This window comes from Porites lutea, chromosome 11 (assembly GCF_958299795.1).
Source record: "Porites lutea chromosome 11, jaPorLute2.1, whole genome shotgun sequence".
Lineage (NCBI taxonomy): Eukaryota > Metazoa > Cnidaria > Anthozoa > Scleractinia > Poritidae > Porites > Porites lutea.
In genome coordinates this window covers 21,845,511-21,861,883 of record NC_133211.1, presented here as the reverse complement: position 1 = coordinate 21,861,883, position 16,373 = coordinate 21,845,511, and the positions used below count along the sequence as shown (strand labels likewise).

At 38.2% G+C, this 16,373-nt stretch overlaps 1 protein-coding gene across 1 annotated transcript in view; it reads left to right on the top strand.

Moving 5' to 3' along the window:
- Nucleotides 1-9,825, top strand: part of LOC140951561 (uncharacterized) — a 116,049-nt gene extending 106,224 nt beyond the window's left edge. The window contains exons 2-4 of the mRNA XM_073400838.1: nt 6,989-7,150; nt 7,611-7,712; nt 8,509-9,825. Of these exons, the coding sequence (XP_073256939.1) occupies nt 6,989-7,150; nt 7,611-7,712; nt 8,509-9,599 (1,355 nt within the window). The 3' untranslated portion in view covers nt 9,600-9,825. The remainder of the gene's footprint in view (nt 1-6,988; nt 7,151-7,610; nt 7,713-8,508) is intronic.
- The last annotated feature ends 6,548 nt before the right edge of the window (nt 9,826-16,373 follow it).

Genomic DNA, 16,373 nt, shown 5'->3' with positions numbered 1-16,373 from the left:
CAAGACGTGAAGGTATTAGAAAATTCTTTTTCAATATAACGTCTGAAACCTCAAAAAAACTAACTCTTAAATAATGACCACCTCCTTCACAATGACACAGTGGTCCCGTGGGAAAGGAATTATAGATAAAAACTGTTTTTAAAGCCAACTCACTTGTCAAGTAAGCAAGCGCGCGGTACTTAATTTTCACCTTCACGTAATTCAGAATCCTTTTTAATCAAATTGAATACTGGAATGGATGGCTTCTCAAATTGGTTAGTATTTATAGAGTAGCGCTAAAAGCCGGGGGCTGAAAGTGACGTGATAAGTTGTGATTTCTGACGTTGCAAAATAAGTGACTAAATTAAGGTTTCAGGTGCCCTTTCAGCAAGTCAGTGACTAAGTATATTTCCAAGTAAGTGTGATCAATACAACCATATTAACTATATGTTTTGTAGCGGGCATTAACCAGAATACAGTCATCTCCAAATATCATTTATTTTGGCTACAAATGAATCTATAGTGTGAATAGAACCCCGGGGGGGGGGGGTACTCCCATACATTACCTATACGGGTATGTGCCGCCCAACGGGATCGTGATTTTGAAGCTCCTGATTTAGAACGGGCAGGAGCCCGTTTCATTCGGGTGGCTTCGTCCACGTTCTTCTTCGCTGTTACCCTCTTTTTAATGTATCTGGCAATTTCACGACACTCAGTGCAAACACTTTTCAATCGAGGATCCGAGCCGCTTTTCAACGGGATATTCTTGCTGGGAATATGCCAAATCTTGCAAGATTTTGAATGAGCACTACTTGTAGGTCCACCAATGACTCTTATATTTTCTGGTACATATCCCAAGCAACTAAAATCTTTCAGTATCCCTGGACATAAGGTGTGATTTTCGTGTAACATCTCTTGAGCAAGCTCAATGACACGCGAAGTTTCCAGTGCGAGAAGCTTGCCGGAGTTAATAACTGTGTGTTCGAATATGGGACAATGCAAACTCCAGGCACCATCGACGTGAATAACAAGACGCACAGGTTGAAAAGGCCCCGTTTGAGCGTGAAAGGTATGTATACGTGAAGGATGTAACACCAATACACAATCCGGTATTGTGGTAGGGTCGACATCTTCGAAAGGGGAGTGTTTTGCGGTGAGAGAAGTCAACTCAACACTAAAACCGGCTGATTTCAGATCCCTATGCCACATTTCTAACAATTCCAGTCGATCCTCTTTGGCAGTCACTTCCGCACAACTGGAGGTTTTCTTCTGCAAGAGTTGGCTTCGCAAAACATCCTTGACATTCAAACTGGCGCGCTCGTCGCCTTCGCACGAGGCGCTTGAGCTGGAGAGATCCGTTTCAGGGTTTCCAAAAAAATCCAATGATTTAGCACTTTTCCTACACTGATTATCGGAAAGTTCCGATTTGTCAACAGAACGTTTCATAGCCGACGCTTTTTGAAGAACTTACATGGAGAATTTGGGACGACAAAAACCCTAAACCCTAAAAAAGACAACCTTTCTGCTCGCTCCTATATTGTCCGTGAAAGAACTACTATATTCCATCGCTTTATTCTCAGTCTAGTAGTTCATTAACTTTCGTTTACTAATACCCAGTTCCTAGCGGCTGCAAAATCAAGAATAAGGGTCCATAATAAAAAGGAAAACGGTCGAAGGACGGGCTCTTTGTTTCGCCTTCGTCCGCCATTTTTTTTTCTTTTTTTCTTCGCGGTTCACAGTGACATATGACACTCTGGGAAATATGACACTTTTCGCGGGAAAGCCGTTCTATTTATAAATCTACTCGGGAAAGGGTTGACTCAAGAAACTAATGGAGATGGAGGCTCCATTTGATGGGCTCCTGGAACGGGGTATCCATTTCAGGGGCGTTTTCTAGAACGGGGTATAATATTTCGAACGCACGAAAGCTCCAGTTTTGTAAGCAGCCATTTGAAATTATTCAAGACAGATCGCTTTTAAAAATACGGTTCAATGCGTTAACAAGCAAACTGTTGTAGTCTTTGCACCCTAGAACGGAGTATAAAAAATTGGCCCATTTGTAGCACGGGGTTTCAGTTTTAGGGCGAATTCTAGAATGGGGTATCAATTTTAGGGGACATTTTTGTTAGAACGGGGTGCCAATTTCGAGTCCCGGGCGGCACATACCCACCCAAAAAATACCCAAGTGCCCCCCCCCCCCCCCCCCCCCCAGGGAATAAAGAGGCTTCTCAGTGGGACTCGATGATTGACAAATTAACATTTGACAAAGTAGCATTTGCAGGGTTAAATCGCATCTAGTGAGTCATATAAGGGAGGGAAACGATTTATTTACAATTAACGTATTCCTTGTTGATTTTTTACACGATTAAATTTCTGCAAACGTATTATACCCTTAAGTATTTGATAGATAAAACTGTGAATAATTATATGGACTCAAACGCACGGACGCCAAATGTTACCTTTTGTTTATTTGTGACTCTCTATGAAAATTTCCGCTCATTTTGACCGGTATAAAATCTCTTGGCCTTAAAATGTCATATCTCTAAAATGTAGTACCATTGAGAAAGAGTTGAATCGCCAGCCAGTGATAAAACCCGCTTCGAACTCCTCAATTTATTTCCTCGCCAAACGCCAAATAACACCGTGCTTTGGACATAATTTGCATCATCTGGTTGATTTTGATTGACGGATCGAATCAGGGTAATGCGCATAGGGCTTTCCACAAGTTGCTCGGCAACTTTTTGGCAACTTCTCGTATTTCGAGCAACTTTTTGCCTTTCAAGCAACCTTTTGCATTTTGAGCAATTTCTCTAGTTTTCTTCTAATTCTGAGTTGTCGGAGCAGCTTTTAGTGCTTTAATTGGCCTTTCTGCCATATTTCACAATGTTTTAGTTAAGTAGACAATTTATGAATTTCCTGTAAAAAAGGAGCCAAATCATGGGCGCAAGATAAAAGTAGCCTAGCTGCCAGGTCAACGGTGTTTAGAGAAAATTCAAAATGGTGGACGAAGATTTATACTCGACTGACTAAACAGACTTGGGTTTCTAAGGTGAAGAAAGTCATTTAACAGTTTTATTGGATCATTACATGTTTTGGTTTTAATTGAGGACAAATGACCCATTATTGACTCGCCGCGATAGTTGGTATAACTGAGCCACTCTCGGAATAAAGTTATTTATATAGCAACGTTGGTTACGCTGCAAAATTGCACAAAAATGCTTAGAAATCTTACAATTTGCATATTTTAGCATCAGACCCAAAAAAATTTAATTTGCTTTTTCGAGCAACTTTTGAGCAACTTTCGCTACAAAAAGCAACTTTTGATTGTGTTTTTTAGTAACTTTTGAGCAAATTTTTGAGAAATTCCGGGAAACGTTTTGGAAAATCTCGAGCAACTTGTGGAAAGCCCTAAATGCGCATGCAGATATGACGTAATTCAAAATGGCATCGAAAATGTAGCTGATATGGGTAGCCCAGAATAATCAATTACCACAGGATTCCTAAGATTAGGAGAGTTGTGTTCTCCTTCCTTGTAGATTTAAAGCTTTTTTCAGCGAGGATGGAATAATACAGTCTGGTAGAAAGTAAAATAAAATTTTGGTTGGAATTCAGATATCCAAACCAGCATTCAGTTGCTTGGTGAAGTGTTAAAGTTAAACGATATTCTGAGCTAATTTCATTATACGTCATCTTAGGTGATTAAAACCAAATAACTAAATACTGGATGTATAGCAGGCCTTATAGTGAGATATACTGGCCTTACTTAAGGATCCCTTTACTGGCCTTTAATGTACCGATATACGATACTCTTTAATATAAAATAACGCCTTACAGAATGTCAATTCTTCCGTTATAGTGTGGTAGATTCATACATTTCAGACCTCACTGTATGTACATATGTATTTTCATTTAGAAGCAATGAATGAGAAAAAACCGCTTGATAACCGTTTTTTGTTGTTGTACTTTTAATAAATCTTGGGTTTTTCGATAAAAGAGCCGGCACTAATAACATCTGTCAAATATTATAGTGCATAATCATATAAATAGTTTTACGTACACTGTTTCTATTTATTAACCACTTGGTTTATTGACGTAAACATGAGTCGTGTGAGAAATGTATTATCAATACTAGAAACAAGACTATAACTTACTAAGCTCTATAACTTGTAACTAAGCTCTATTTCTGATTAATATTAGGTTCCCTGGATAGAATATCAAGTAAAAACGGCGTTTCAGTATATTCAGTTATAAGAGATTATACATGTACCTTTAAGCGTGTTGTAATAAGCCACTTCTGCTTCCTAATAGGTTGTGATATTTAAGGTCATGTTTTATTCGGGGTTCAAATGTGAAAATAGTTTTTGTCATTGCTATTTATGAAGACATTAACTAGCGACTAGAATAACTTATCTACACCAATGGCGATGATTAAATTACTTTTTATCATTATGCTTCAATGTAAAAGACTTAAGACTTTACCTTAAACCAAACTTGAACAGTCAATCTCAAGCTCATTTATTTAATAATTTATAAAGAAAATACAAAGGAAATTAATGTTTAATTAATGAAACACTTTGAAGTTCGTCAAAAATACTCCGCTGCGCGTCGCGTCGTATTTTCAACTCTCTTCTCGGTGTTTTATCCGGTGATCAAACACTGCGTCTCATGTTTGATATATAGTGCTTAAACGTGCTGAGGTACCCTGACGGAAATTTAAATTGTTTTGAAACCACAAGGGCAGGTGCATGACTCAGGCTTAACTCTCAATATCAGCAAATCCTACAAGTTTCATCCCAAGTACTAGAAGTGACAATTTTTTATGTACTCTGAGGATTATATTAGATATCTTGGCATTTCGATCAATGAAAATTTAACCTGATTCACCTGGAAACATCATAGTGATGCTATTTATGCACTGAAAACTCAGTAAAACCGTTAACTTACTTTTTTCGTCATTGGACGTGCTGCCTGTGAACAAGCATCAACATTCTATGAATACTTTATTTCTCAAGCAGACTATTTTACTCTTGAACGTTCTATATGAGCTTAAAATATATATACTGTAAGCATCCTATATCTAATCTTATGCATGACCTCTTTAACAGAACTGTACTAGTTAACGTTCTAAATGTATTTCAAGAAACAAGCTTTGTCACTCTTACAACTATAGAGCATCTACTTCAGGATTTTTGTTGTCAAACGTTCCGACTTGAATTGAATAAACTTTTTTTTCTCTCTTTCGACCAAAGTTGTGGAATGAACCTTTCCATTTCCGACATCTTACAAAGAATACAGTGTTTCCACATGACGTCACGTTTTCCAAAACAATAAAACGGCGGCCATGTTGGTGTCCCAAACCAATCCTGTGGGAGTTGAACTCTTTTCTTATGAAAACGCTCTCTTTTGTTCCAATAAATATGCATAGACGCTGGCCACGTGAGTGAAAACGCTGACTATAAATTAAATTAAATTATCCTCACATTTCTTCGTGCTATTTTGAATATACATTGATACTTCCACTCTAATCAAAGGAATTTGCAAAATGAGCCGAAAATTGTGAGTCATACATTCTGTTTTGCTTAACATGTTTCTACTTTAACGTTTGAAACAAACGTTTTGATTTAATTTGTTTAAATTTGTACACCTTAATATATGCGACCTCAAGTTTAATCTCGGGACTATTGATTTATGATCTATTCCTTTTGTTTCATGCCCTGTTAGTTCTCAACTATACTACGACTTTTAATCCACTTTACTACTGTAAAATTTTTTTGATGCGTTTTCGCCTCGAGCAGGGTTCAAATGTTGTCTTTAACCATTCAAATGAAAAAAAATTTCTACAGGCGGCATGTTTGCTTTAAGTGTACAGATTTTTTTGTACTCTCAGAGGAAAACGAAAATGGAGATACTGATGCAGAACGAAAATATACTTATTTAGTTCTTCTTTTTTTATCATTACACTACACAACACAACAAGGAAAACGAACAAAATTCAGTGTGCAGTATTTCTGACGAGCACCTCATCGACAAGAAAGGGATCTCGAAAAGAAGTACATTATCTTCGTCTGAAGTAAGACGCCTACCTTGCGTCGTTATTCAAGTATTCCTTTCAATGATATCAGAAAGCAAAGTGTAAAGCTCAGAAGAACGGTTTCAGTGGTAGCTAAAAAGCTTCATCAATTTTTTAAAAAAGTAGAATGATTTAGAATGAAGCTTGCTTGATTCCAAATAATCCCTAATCCTAGAGTTAATCAAAAGTTTTTGTGAGTTTAATAGTCTTGTAAAACAAAGTGTAATCACTCAGGTGAATCCACTATTACTTCTTCTTTCCATTGTGTAAAATGGGGTACAAATACAATTTACGTAGATTTCTTTTTCCAATATAATATCTGAATAAGTGGACACTTGTGCAGTTAATTCATCACGCTGAAACAAAAGTTGTATATTGGAACAGTTTTCCTCTTAACTTTGTTATAAAAGGCGTTATACACTGAACCAGTAGCATTCGATACTTGAGAGCAATAATGAAGCGTGTAGCTCAAGGAATTGTCGTCCTCCTCGCGGTTTTTGCTGTTATATACGCAGAAACGTCTGAAAATATTTCTTCCGATGAAAGTATTCTTAAGTCGCCTAAAACCAACGATGAAAATGTAGCTGCGACTCCAGCGTAGACTGAAAAAGAAGACGGGGCTGTCGCTTTTAAAGAAGCAGACGAAGGTAGGAGCGCCTAGTTAAAATTATCATGAACATTACCTATTAAAGTAATCTAATGATGCATATACATGAAATCGTTAGATTCACAAGATTCACAGAGATTTCCGTATCATTGCTTACTTACTTACTTGAGGAAATTTTGTGTGAATTTCTGGTATCTTCTTAAAGGCAATGAGCTACGGATTGATAGGTGTAAAACAGTGATAGAGATGCATGCCCAGCTATGCCCATTAGCGGTTCTACTTTTTTACTAAGGTAAGAATAATATTCAGACGGTACAATTTTTCTCTAAAAGACGGAGATGAAGATGCTGAAGATGAAGAATTTGAAGATGAAGATGCAGAAGAGGAAAATGCTCAAGACGAGGAAGATGAAAAACAAGATGAATATCCGGAAGATGAAGACATCCCTGAAGATGAAGTGGCCAAGGCTGATAAGGAAAGCGACCCACTGACAGGTAAAAGCGGTTTCGCTCACCCCATTGCCAGTTGATTGCAAAATTCTCGTCTTTAGTAATGATGAGCATTTTGAGGAGTCAAGAGTTGTTCTGCTTATAATTACATTCTTATCCAGTCCATGGAACAGCTTTTGGAAGCTTTTGTAGTTTAGTTTGCATTGGCTAAACAAGAAAAAAAAAGAGAGAGTATTTAGCTGTTTTCTGTTCATGCATTGGAATGGATGTAGATTCCATATACGGCACGAATCCCGCTATATTAAGGAATTTGCGCGTACCAAACACGAGTAAGTATTAACTTCGCCAACAGGCCAGTAGGAAGAAGAAAATCAGCCTGAAATTGCATTATTTAGATTACTGACACAATAATAGAACAAACAGATCATATTGGAGTCTGTGAGACGTCCTTTTTTACCATCAGCAATCGCTGCGTCTATTAAAACATGAGCTTTTTTTGTTTCAGAAGAGGATAGCCAAGATTATGAAGAGGAAGAAACACAAGAAGATTATCCCGATGAAGGTGATGCCGCTGACGAGGAAGACACCAAACAAGAAAGTGATTCAGGTATTATGACATTGAACAAGTAATAATGAACAACAGGAACGTTTTTGTGTACTCGAAAAAAGACAGCTAGGAGTTGTGTTTTGATCAGGAGATATATAATCCTGGCATTTGCACATCTGGCCACGTTCGTATGCGATACAACTGAAACATTCTGCAACAATTAGCATTCTACAAACCTGGCGATCGTCTCACGGCAAACGCGAATAAGACAAACAAAACTCTCTTTGCAAAGGTATTTTAACTCCGAAATCTCTTGATCAGCTGTTTCCAGCACTATGTCAGTCGCCATTGACGCATCTTACAACCCTGCAATCTGTAGCATGGGAAAAAGTGCCTGACCGTTGCTCCTTTCAGTAACTAAAAGCTTTAATCTTTTCTCTACTGGAAATTGGCCTAAGAAGATCACTCAAAGATTACTAAAAAAGACTGAAAGCTTATTTAAGTTTATAGTAAACCCTTCAACAAAAGAAGACGAAAGAAGAGCAGGCGATTTGTAGTGCCTTTAAATATAACCTGTCGGTTGGCGGTTTAAATGTCATTAATTAAGTGAAAATACCGAAAGAAAGTTCACGTATTCATAAAACAAGGTTCTGTTGATTAAAAGTTCTTTGCACCCGTCTTATGGCACCTATTTAACCCTAATTTTGACTCCCCTTTATATGATGTAAAATAACGCTTTTGTCTAATTGTGAATGAAACACTTTTATATAGCCAAAGTATGATGATCGACTGGGTAATTCTTTGCATCACGTATATAAAATTAAAAGCTTTCTATTTTAATTAATTACCCTTTCAGGTTTGGAATCCCAGCAAGAAACCTGGCCCGTGCCTGTGGGTTGTCGCAAGCTCAATTCAGTGAGCCAAAAGTGCTGCTATGGAAGGGTTCTCTCCAAGTTCCGACCATGCATTCGCCCCAAATGTGGCTTTTTGTACTACAACCCTCTGAGCCAGAAGTGCTGCTTTGGAAGGGTCATTCCCAAGTTCCGACCATGCATTCGCCCCAAATGTGGCTTTTTGTACTACAACCCTCTGAGCCAGAAGTGCTGCTTTGGAAGGGTTATCTCAAAGTTCCGACCATGCATTCGCCCCAAATGCGGTCTTGTATACTACAACCCACTGAGCCAAAAGTGCTGCTATGGAAGGGTTATCTCAAAGTTCCGACCATGCATTCGCCCCAAATGCGGTCTTGTATACTACAACCCACTGAGCCAAAAGTGCTGCTATGGAAGGGTCGTCTCCAAGTTCCGACCATGCGTTCGCCCCAAGTGTGGCTTTTTGTACTACAACCCACTGAGCCAGAAATGCTGCTATGGAAGAGTCGTCTCCAAGTTCCAGCCATGCGTTCGCCCTAAATGCGGCCTTATATACTACAACCCACTGAGCCAAAAGTGCTGCTATGGAAGGGTTATCTTCAAGTTGCAGCAATGCGTTCGCCCTAAATGCGGTCTTGTATACTACAACCCACTGAGCCAAAAGTGTTGCTATGGAAGGGTTATCTCCAAGTTCCGACCATGCGTTCGCCCCAAATGTGGCTTTTTGTACTACAACCCACTGAGCCAGAAATGCTGCTATGGAAGAGTCGTCTCCAAGTTCCAGCCATGCGTTCGCCCTAAATGCGGCCTTGTATACTACAACCCACTGAGCCAAAAGTGTTGCTATGGAAGGGTTATCTTCAAGTTGCAGCAATGCGTTCGCCCTAAATGCGGTCTTGTATACTACAACCCACTAAGCCAGAGGTGCTGCTATGGAAGGGTTGTCTCAAAGTTTGTAGTATGCAAACCTCGCGCCAGATGTGGAAAATATTTTTATTCCCCTTTGATTCAGAAATGCTGCTCTTACCCAATACGTGTTGTGCCCAAGTTGGCCTCATGCTACATTAAAGGTTAGCGGTCTGAATACGATGCAAAGAGGACTTTGCACGAACATTTCAGGCGGAAAATGGAACATACAATTTTCAAATACTATCGATAAATTTTTTTGTCCGTTTATTTATAACTTTTACAATGCTATTGGTAAAAAGCTTTTTTTTAGTCTTAAGATCTTCTGGCGTTTTGAATTATGCTGACGTGTAAGAGCTTATAACTGTGGTAATAATTAAAAGGGTTATTAAAGGTGTTAAAAGTGTTATTATTCTGGCGTAAGAATCTCTGACCATCATTACTGATCTTCGATACCCGTTTCGATGTTAACAAAGTTTGAACTAATGCTACAAGAGCGTTATGGAGATATTTTTGGATGAAAATTTGGGCGTGAAAAGTGCAGTAAAATTTGAGCGAACGCAAACTAGTTACTATCTTGATATAGAAACCATTCATTCTATTTGCAAATGCAGGAGGTTCTCTGGTTGGCTTTTTGGAAAACAATGTGATCTACCACTAAAAGTGATAAGGGGATTTGAAAATCGCCCGAGGACTTTTTCATAAGTTGGACATCTTGGGCTCTCATCCCTTTATCATCCCTGACGCAATTTGTCCAGACCTAAGTACGTACAACTATAATGACGGGATCCCGTCTAACTGGGGGATGAAGATTTCAGTGTACCCACACTCGCCGAGCCAGCCATAAACCAAACCAACAACAGGACAACGGATAACACACTATTCATGGGGACTGATTCCAATCTATTCGTAAACATGGTCGGGTTTCTGCTCGCCTCTTTCAATGCTGCCATAAAATTCACCTTAGCAATTAAGTTAGCCAGCTCGGCAAATAAAAGTTGCACAGCTCATGTAATCACCTCATGTAAGGGAACCCAAGACAGGTTTGGATTCTACATTTCAGGCCGTGGATTTTGGATTCCAGGTACTGGATTCCAGTGTTTGTCAGTGGAACTTGGATCAGTCTAGATTCCAATAGTTAGCGGGATTCCATATTCCTTGAGCTGCATTCCGGATGCTAAAGCCCAGTAGTCCGGATTCCACGAGTAAGATTTACCCGGATCCCGGATTCTCCAAGCAAAATTTCACCGGTTTCCGAAATATAGGATTCCCTTTCATGGGATGACATGTCATGAGGTCAATGAAAACTTGTAAAGCAATGGAACAAACTGCGCTAAAATTTGTCTCAAATTTCGTGCTTTGAGTGAGATTCTCTACCTGATCAGTTATGAGTATTTCTCCAAGTTTTATTTTCACGTACAAAGCATATGTATTATAGACCGATCTAAATAGCGTAGTTTTAAACCACTGCCATTCCCACTTAATCTCGTTTTCTATCACCTTTAGCATGGCTTCCTGCGGGGCAAATCTATAGCAACACAACCACTGGAGGTTTGCTATGTAAATTTTCCTGGACTTGCTGGCTAGAACGAGAGGACGTGGATACCACCTAAATGGTATCCAACCTTCAGTTTTATGGTGTCTCAGGTTCCGTCTTCGCTTCCTATTCGTCCGAATAGTATCAATGTGTTGTCGTTGTTAGTGCATAATTCAGTCTCACTAGCCACCTGCAACATCTGGGGTACACAGGGTCTCATTTTAGACCCAACACTTTTCCTAGAGTATATGCTATCGACATGCCTGATATATTCTGCATTAGTCTAATATCCCCCTGTTTAGCAAGCTCTACCACCCCATCGACTGTGTATTAATAATTAAAGAACATTATGGAAACTTGATGTTAGAGACCTTTAGCATCAGGTTTTTCACGGGAAACTGCAAGCCGCAAACCGAAAAAATGTCACGTGACCACGGCCTTGCGGTCACGTTTGCAGTTTGTAGTTCACGTTTGAACTGCAGGAAGGGCTTCCAGCGGTAAGTGATTTAAGGCAAGGTTTTTTGCGACAAAAAATTGTACAGCCTCGCGTTTAAAGGTATGAACTAGATTTTTATATCCGTTTGCGATGTGTTTGTTAGATTTTTGATCTCGAATCAATGAATTATTGCTGATTTTTGGGCGATTAAGGTGATGCACTAGTTGATGAAAACAACATGGCGGTCCTAAACAATGAACGCGTAGTTCAAATCGATTTTATATTCCTTTCTGCCGAACTAAAAAAGAAAGTATTCTGTTCCAATCCAGAGTTAAATTTTTTTCTGTCTTGTTACTGAATTCATAACTTAACTCATCAGTCTCTGTTTAGTTCCTATTTTTAACGTATCACTCCGCGAATTTCATTTTATTTTGCTTATTTCTTTGAGACTGGGAAGCCCAGGCTTCATAAGCCTTCTGGTTTCTTCTGAGCTCCCTTGCAACCTTACAATTCCTATATGTATTCTTGTATTGTATTATATTTTGGCTAAATATAAAAGTGAACTCAACTCAACTCAACTCAACGGCAACGCGAGACTGCAAACGCGTAACTACAAACTGAGGTTTGCGGTTTGCCTGATGCTAAAGGTCTCTATTATCTACGGTCACAACTTGGTGACAACTTTTTTTCAACTTGATTCATCTTGTCAAGTGTAAGTCACTTGTTTACGTTTCATTTTATTGTCTTGAATACTGTTGAGTCTGTAGAAGATGGACCAACCCCTTCGTTTTCACATGCGCCTTACAATCAACTGACCTGCTCCTTAATACACCTGGCATGAGTATATCTAAAAATACGAAATCATTCAATTTACTATCATCCACATTATTTCTAGTCATTCATCCATTCTCATCAATCAATCAATCTCACAGTCTCCATAAATTACTTCCAAGTAAACATCAGCCAGCAAGCTACTTTCTGAGAGAACACAGAACATTTATCCGTGCAAAGTGTAAAACTGCAAGATGCTAGAATAGTTTTCCATCAAGTTATGTTTACACTTGTTGAGAACTAGTCAAAAAGTAATTTGTTTCTTATTATGGGATACAGGAACTAAAACGCATGATTTTGAATTTGTAATTTTTATAACAGTTTTAAAATTGTAAATTATGCCGGATCATCTTTCTTTAAGTTATAACATTTGTAAACCTTACCGCAAAACAGTCCCGTTTGGCTGCAAGTTTTTTGGTGAATAAACTATATATCGATCCATCTATCTATCTCATCACACAGCTCTTACTGTCGAGTGATTTGGGAGGAATATTAATCCTGATTGAAATTTTGATAGCAAGAAGTTTTCAGTTAGATAGGATGATTAAAGCTGAGGTAGGAAAAGGAAAGCTCTTTTTTCCAATGCTTTGCTCAAGAAAGGTGAAACAAAAATGGGACGATGGTTCTCACAATGCCGTCTGTCTCCAGATTTAAAAATAAGGCGTTACACAAGCGTATATAGTCCATTCATGTATTTCAATAAATTTTAACTTATTATTTTGTTCATCGACGAATTAAGTTCTTAAAATTTATGTATCACTTATTCACCCTTTAATCACATAGACTTGCTGCCTGGGAACAAGCATCAAGGACGCAGTTGAAAATTCTACTTATTACTCCTGGGGCAGACGCGACCATGCAATACATATTTACCTCTCTTCAATGATGCCAAGGGTTTACTCTTGAAATTTCTAAATTATCAGACTATATCCAATCTTTTGTGTAAGCTCTAGAACTGTACCTGTTAACATTTAAAATCACAAAACAAGCAGTGGTCTTAACAATATAGAGCATCTAACTTCAGGAAGGTTTTGGATAACAGTTCCCACTAGAACTGTAATATATAGATTTATCCGATTTACCCCGCGAAGCGTCCCTTAATATACTTTTGATTACTTAAAACCAAAAATTTATACTTAACTGATTTTAAAACACAAAGAGAAAATTATAAATCAAGGTCGATCACAGTAATGGTCTTGGAAAAGAATTCTTACCCATATGTCTGCACCACTGAACCCACCCTACCCCCCTCCGGCCTCCACCACACCCCTTTGAGAAGCTGATAGTCCATGAGATTAATTGTTTTATAAAAGGTGGTTATCTTCGAGAAACTCTTTTGCTGCATTCAGATCACAGTTTTTGTTGATAAGTCAATCCTTCGTTCTCCAAGGGATTCTACCCGAATGGTAAATTTGGCCGATTTTGTGTTTTGAATAAGTTTCCTTGGCTTTGCAAAATCGGACCGACAAACCGTTTCGGTTAAGACTACCCTTTACTGAGACTGATACTCAGTAAGTCAAACAAACGAAATCCAAAATCTTTATTGAAAAAACTCCATTGGCCGACTTTGGGTAAACTGGTTAACGTCTCGCCAAGACAAACGCAAGCTACGTGTCTCGGGCTCCCCCTCCCCTCCCTTGCAGAATCTTGTTAGTCCCTCTCTGCTAGTCTGTACGGATGGGTGGATTGGTGTACGGGAGCGCGCTGACGTCACAAGCAAATTTTCTCGCATCACTTTCTATAGCAATGGGGAGGCTCCGGTATAAAGTTTCTTTATTTCTATTATATATCCTACCTCTTCTGAAGAATCATTTCAAAAATAGTCCGCACATTTCGTTTTGATACTTTAAAGCTATGTTGCTACGCCCACTATAATCACAAATGTAAAATCAGCCAAAAGCATGAATAATAAATTCTACTTTGTTTAATAATAGGTTCCTGATTTTACCTGTTAGTTAGTTTTTTCTCCTGTTGTTTATTTATTCCTTGTCTGGTTTTGTTTTTGTTTTTGATTTGACCTTCAGTGGAAAGCCTTTGACGTTCTCGACAAGATAAGGTATACTTTATGGGTGGTGGCGCTGCTGGAGGCATGTGACGTCACCAAACATGGACGCCGTCTCAGCCGCCTTCTTGGATTTTACCTAGAATTTAAAATCAGATAAGAAAGAAGAGAATTGGGTTTTTTATCGCTTGGCATATAAAAAAGCACATAGATATTTTGCTTCATCTTATCCTCTAGCTTAACTTTTATCATTGAAACAAGTTAAAAAGACATGAATTTGTACTCAAAAATGGCTTGACCACCTACTACTTATGACATCATATCTCGTAACCATAGAAACTGATCATTCCCAAAACGTGTCTCAAAATGTACGCGAGGGACAAGCGATCGGCTTCTAAAAAAACAGGTGCTGGTGTTTGATCTTCTAGGAAAAAAAACTAAAAAAACCTCAGAGGGGGGTGGCATTCACCCCCCTTGTACGTCCAAGGGTATATAATATTGATTTTGTAAATTATTTGGACTAATTCTTTTCCTCTTTTGCTATCTGCATACGTACTCATTTTGTTTATCACCTTAATGTTTTTTTTTAATTACGATAATTTAATTGTCATTTGACTTGAATTCATCAGTTTTATGTTGTTTTAGTTCTCAACAGTGCTATGACTTTGGATCCACTGAACACTACTGAAAAGTTTAGTTTGCATGCAGCACTCGCCTTGACTTGCTTTGCTAGCTGTGGACAATAAAGTTCAGGGGTACCCAACGAGAATATAGTTCAAAATTACTTAAAAATGCATTGTTGATCATATTTTAGTATTTAAACAGAAGATATAGCCATATTTTTGTCCCCTAAAAACTTTCCATCTGTTCGGGTTTCCTAGCTGAAAGTCTAGTGATCCGAAAATTATAGGAATCAAAACTTACTTTTTTCGAAAATTTCAGCCCGAAAAAAGGCTCCCGAAAATTCTAGGTGACCTTTTTAGGGTAAAAATCCGTAAAAAATGGGCAATTATACAATTTTTTAGATGTTCGATAATCCTAGAAGAGGCAGGCAAGCAAGAAATTTTACAACAAATGTTCCGAAAATTCTAGATCTCAAATCGTCTTCCGAACAGATATTTTCCAAAAATTGACGTTGAGTGCTCCCGAAAGTTTTGTTTGTGGCCAGCTGGGTGGGCTGGGCCTTCAATCAAAACGGTGCGACTATATTTCCTCTCCTGAACTACAGAGTGTTGACGAGTAGTGAAATCAAGATAATTTCATTTCCATTTTGTCCACAATTGATAATTTCCAGGCCCTTCATGCGAAGGAAATTAGTTACAAATTTGACAAATTGTAAATCAAGTAATCAAACGTGAATAACAAAGAAGGCCAAATTGCGCCCAAGAACGTAGGGATTTGAGTTAATTATTCATCGAAAACTTCAACAATTGAAAGATTAAATCAAGCACACAATAGGGTATTTTGCTTCAACAGAAGGCAGTATTAAAAATTAAAAGCCAATCTTTTAACAAAAGCTACAGAATTTACGGCGCTAAAATGGGAAAACATACTTTATCGAAAAACGTAAAGCCTTCTTGGTTAATTTCAAACTGGCCTAAAAATAAACAGTGCTGTTATTTTAAAACGAAGACGACCGAATTGAGAGGGAATTAGGACTAAGCGTGCTACGGGCAGCCCAGTAACAAGAAAGGGATACGCAATGCAAGCATATGATTGAAGATTCTGTAAAAGGAGAAATCATCAGGAAACTGACATACCGATGTTAAAAAGAAGAAAAAGCGGGGAATAGGACGACTAATCCAAGATGCAAGTCCACTTGTGTATTTTACGGCAACATAGTAATCAAGGAGTTTAAACTGTGAGTCGTAATAAATATGTGTTTATTATATTGTTGTCATATCATTTAAAAGTAAACAAACAAGCATGCTTAAAAATATGAAAGGCCCCTTTCATGGCCGAGCTGTATTTAATTCTATTAAAGTTTACAAAAATACTCAATAATGAACTAATTCAAGAATTCTTAGTATTTGCTGATATAAAGCACTAATTTTTAAATCTTTTGACAATGAAAAGAGTAAAAATTCGGACTTGACTCCTTTAATATCACTAGGCTTCTGCCAGCGGAGACAGACAT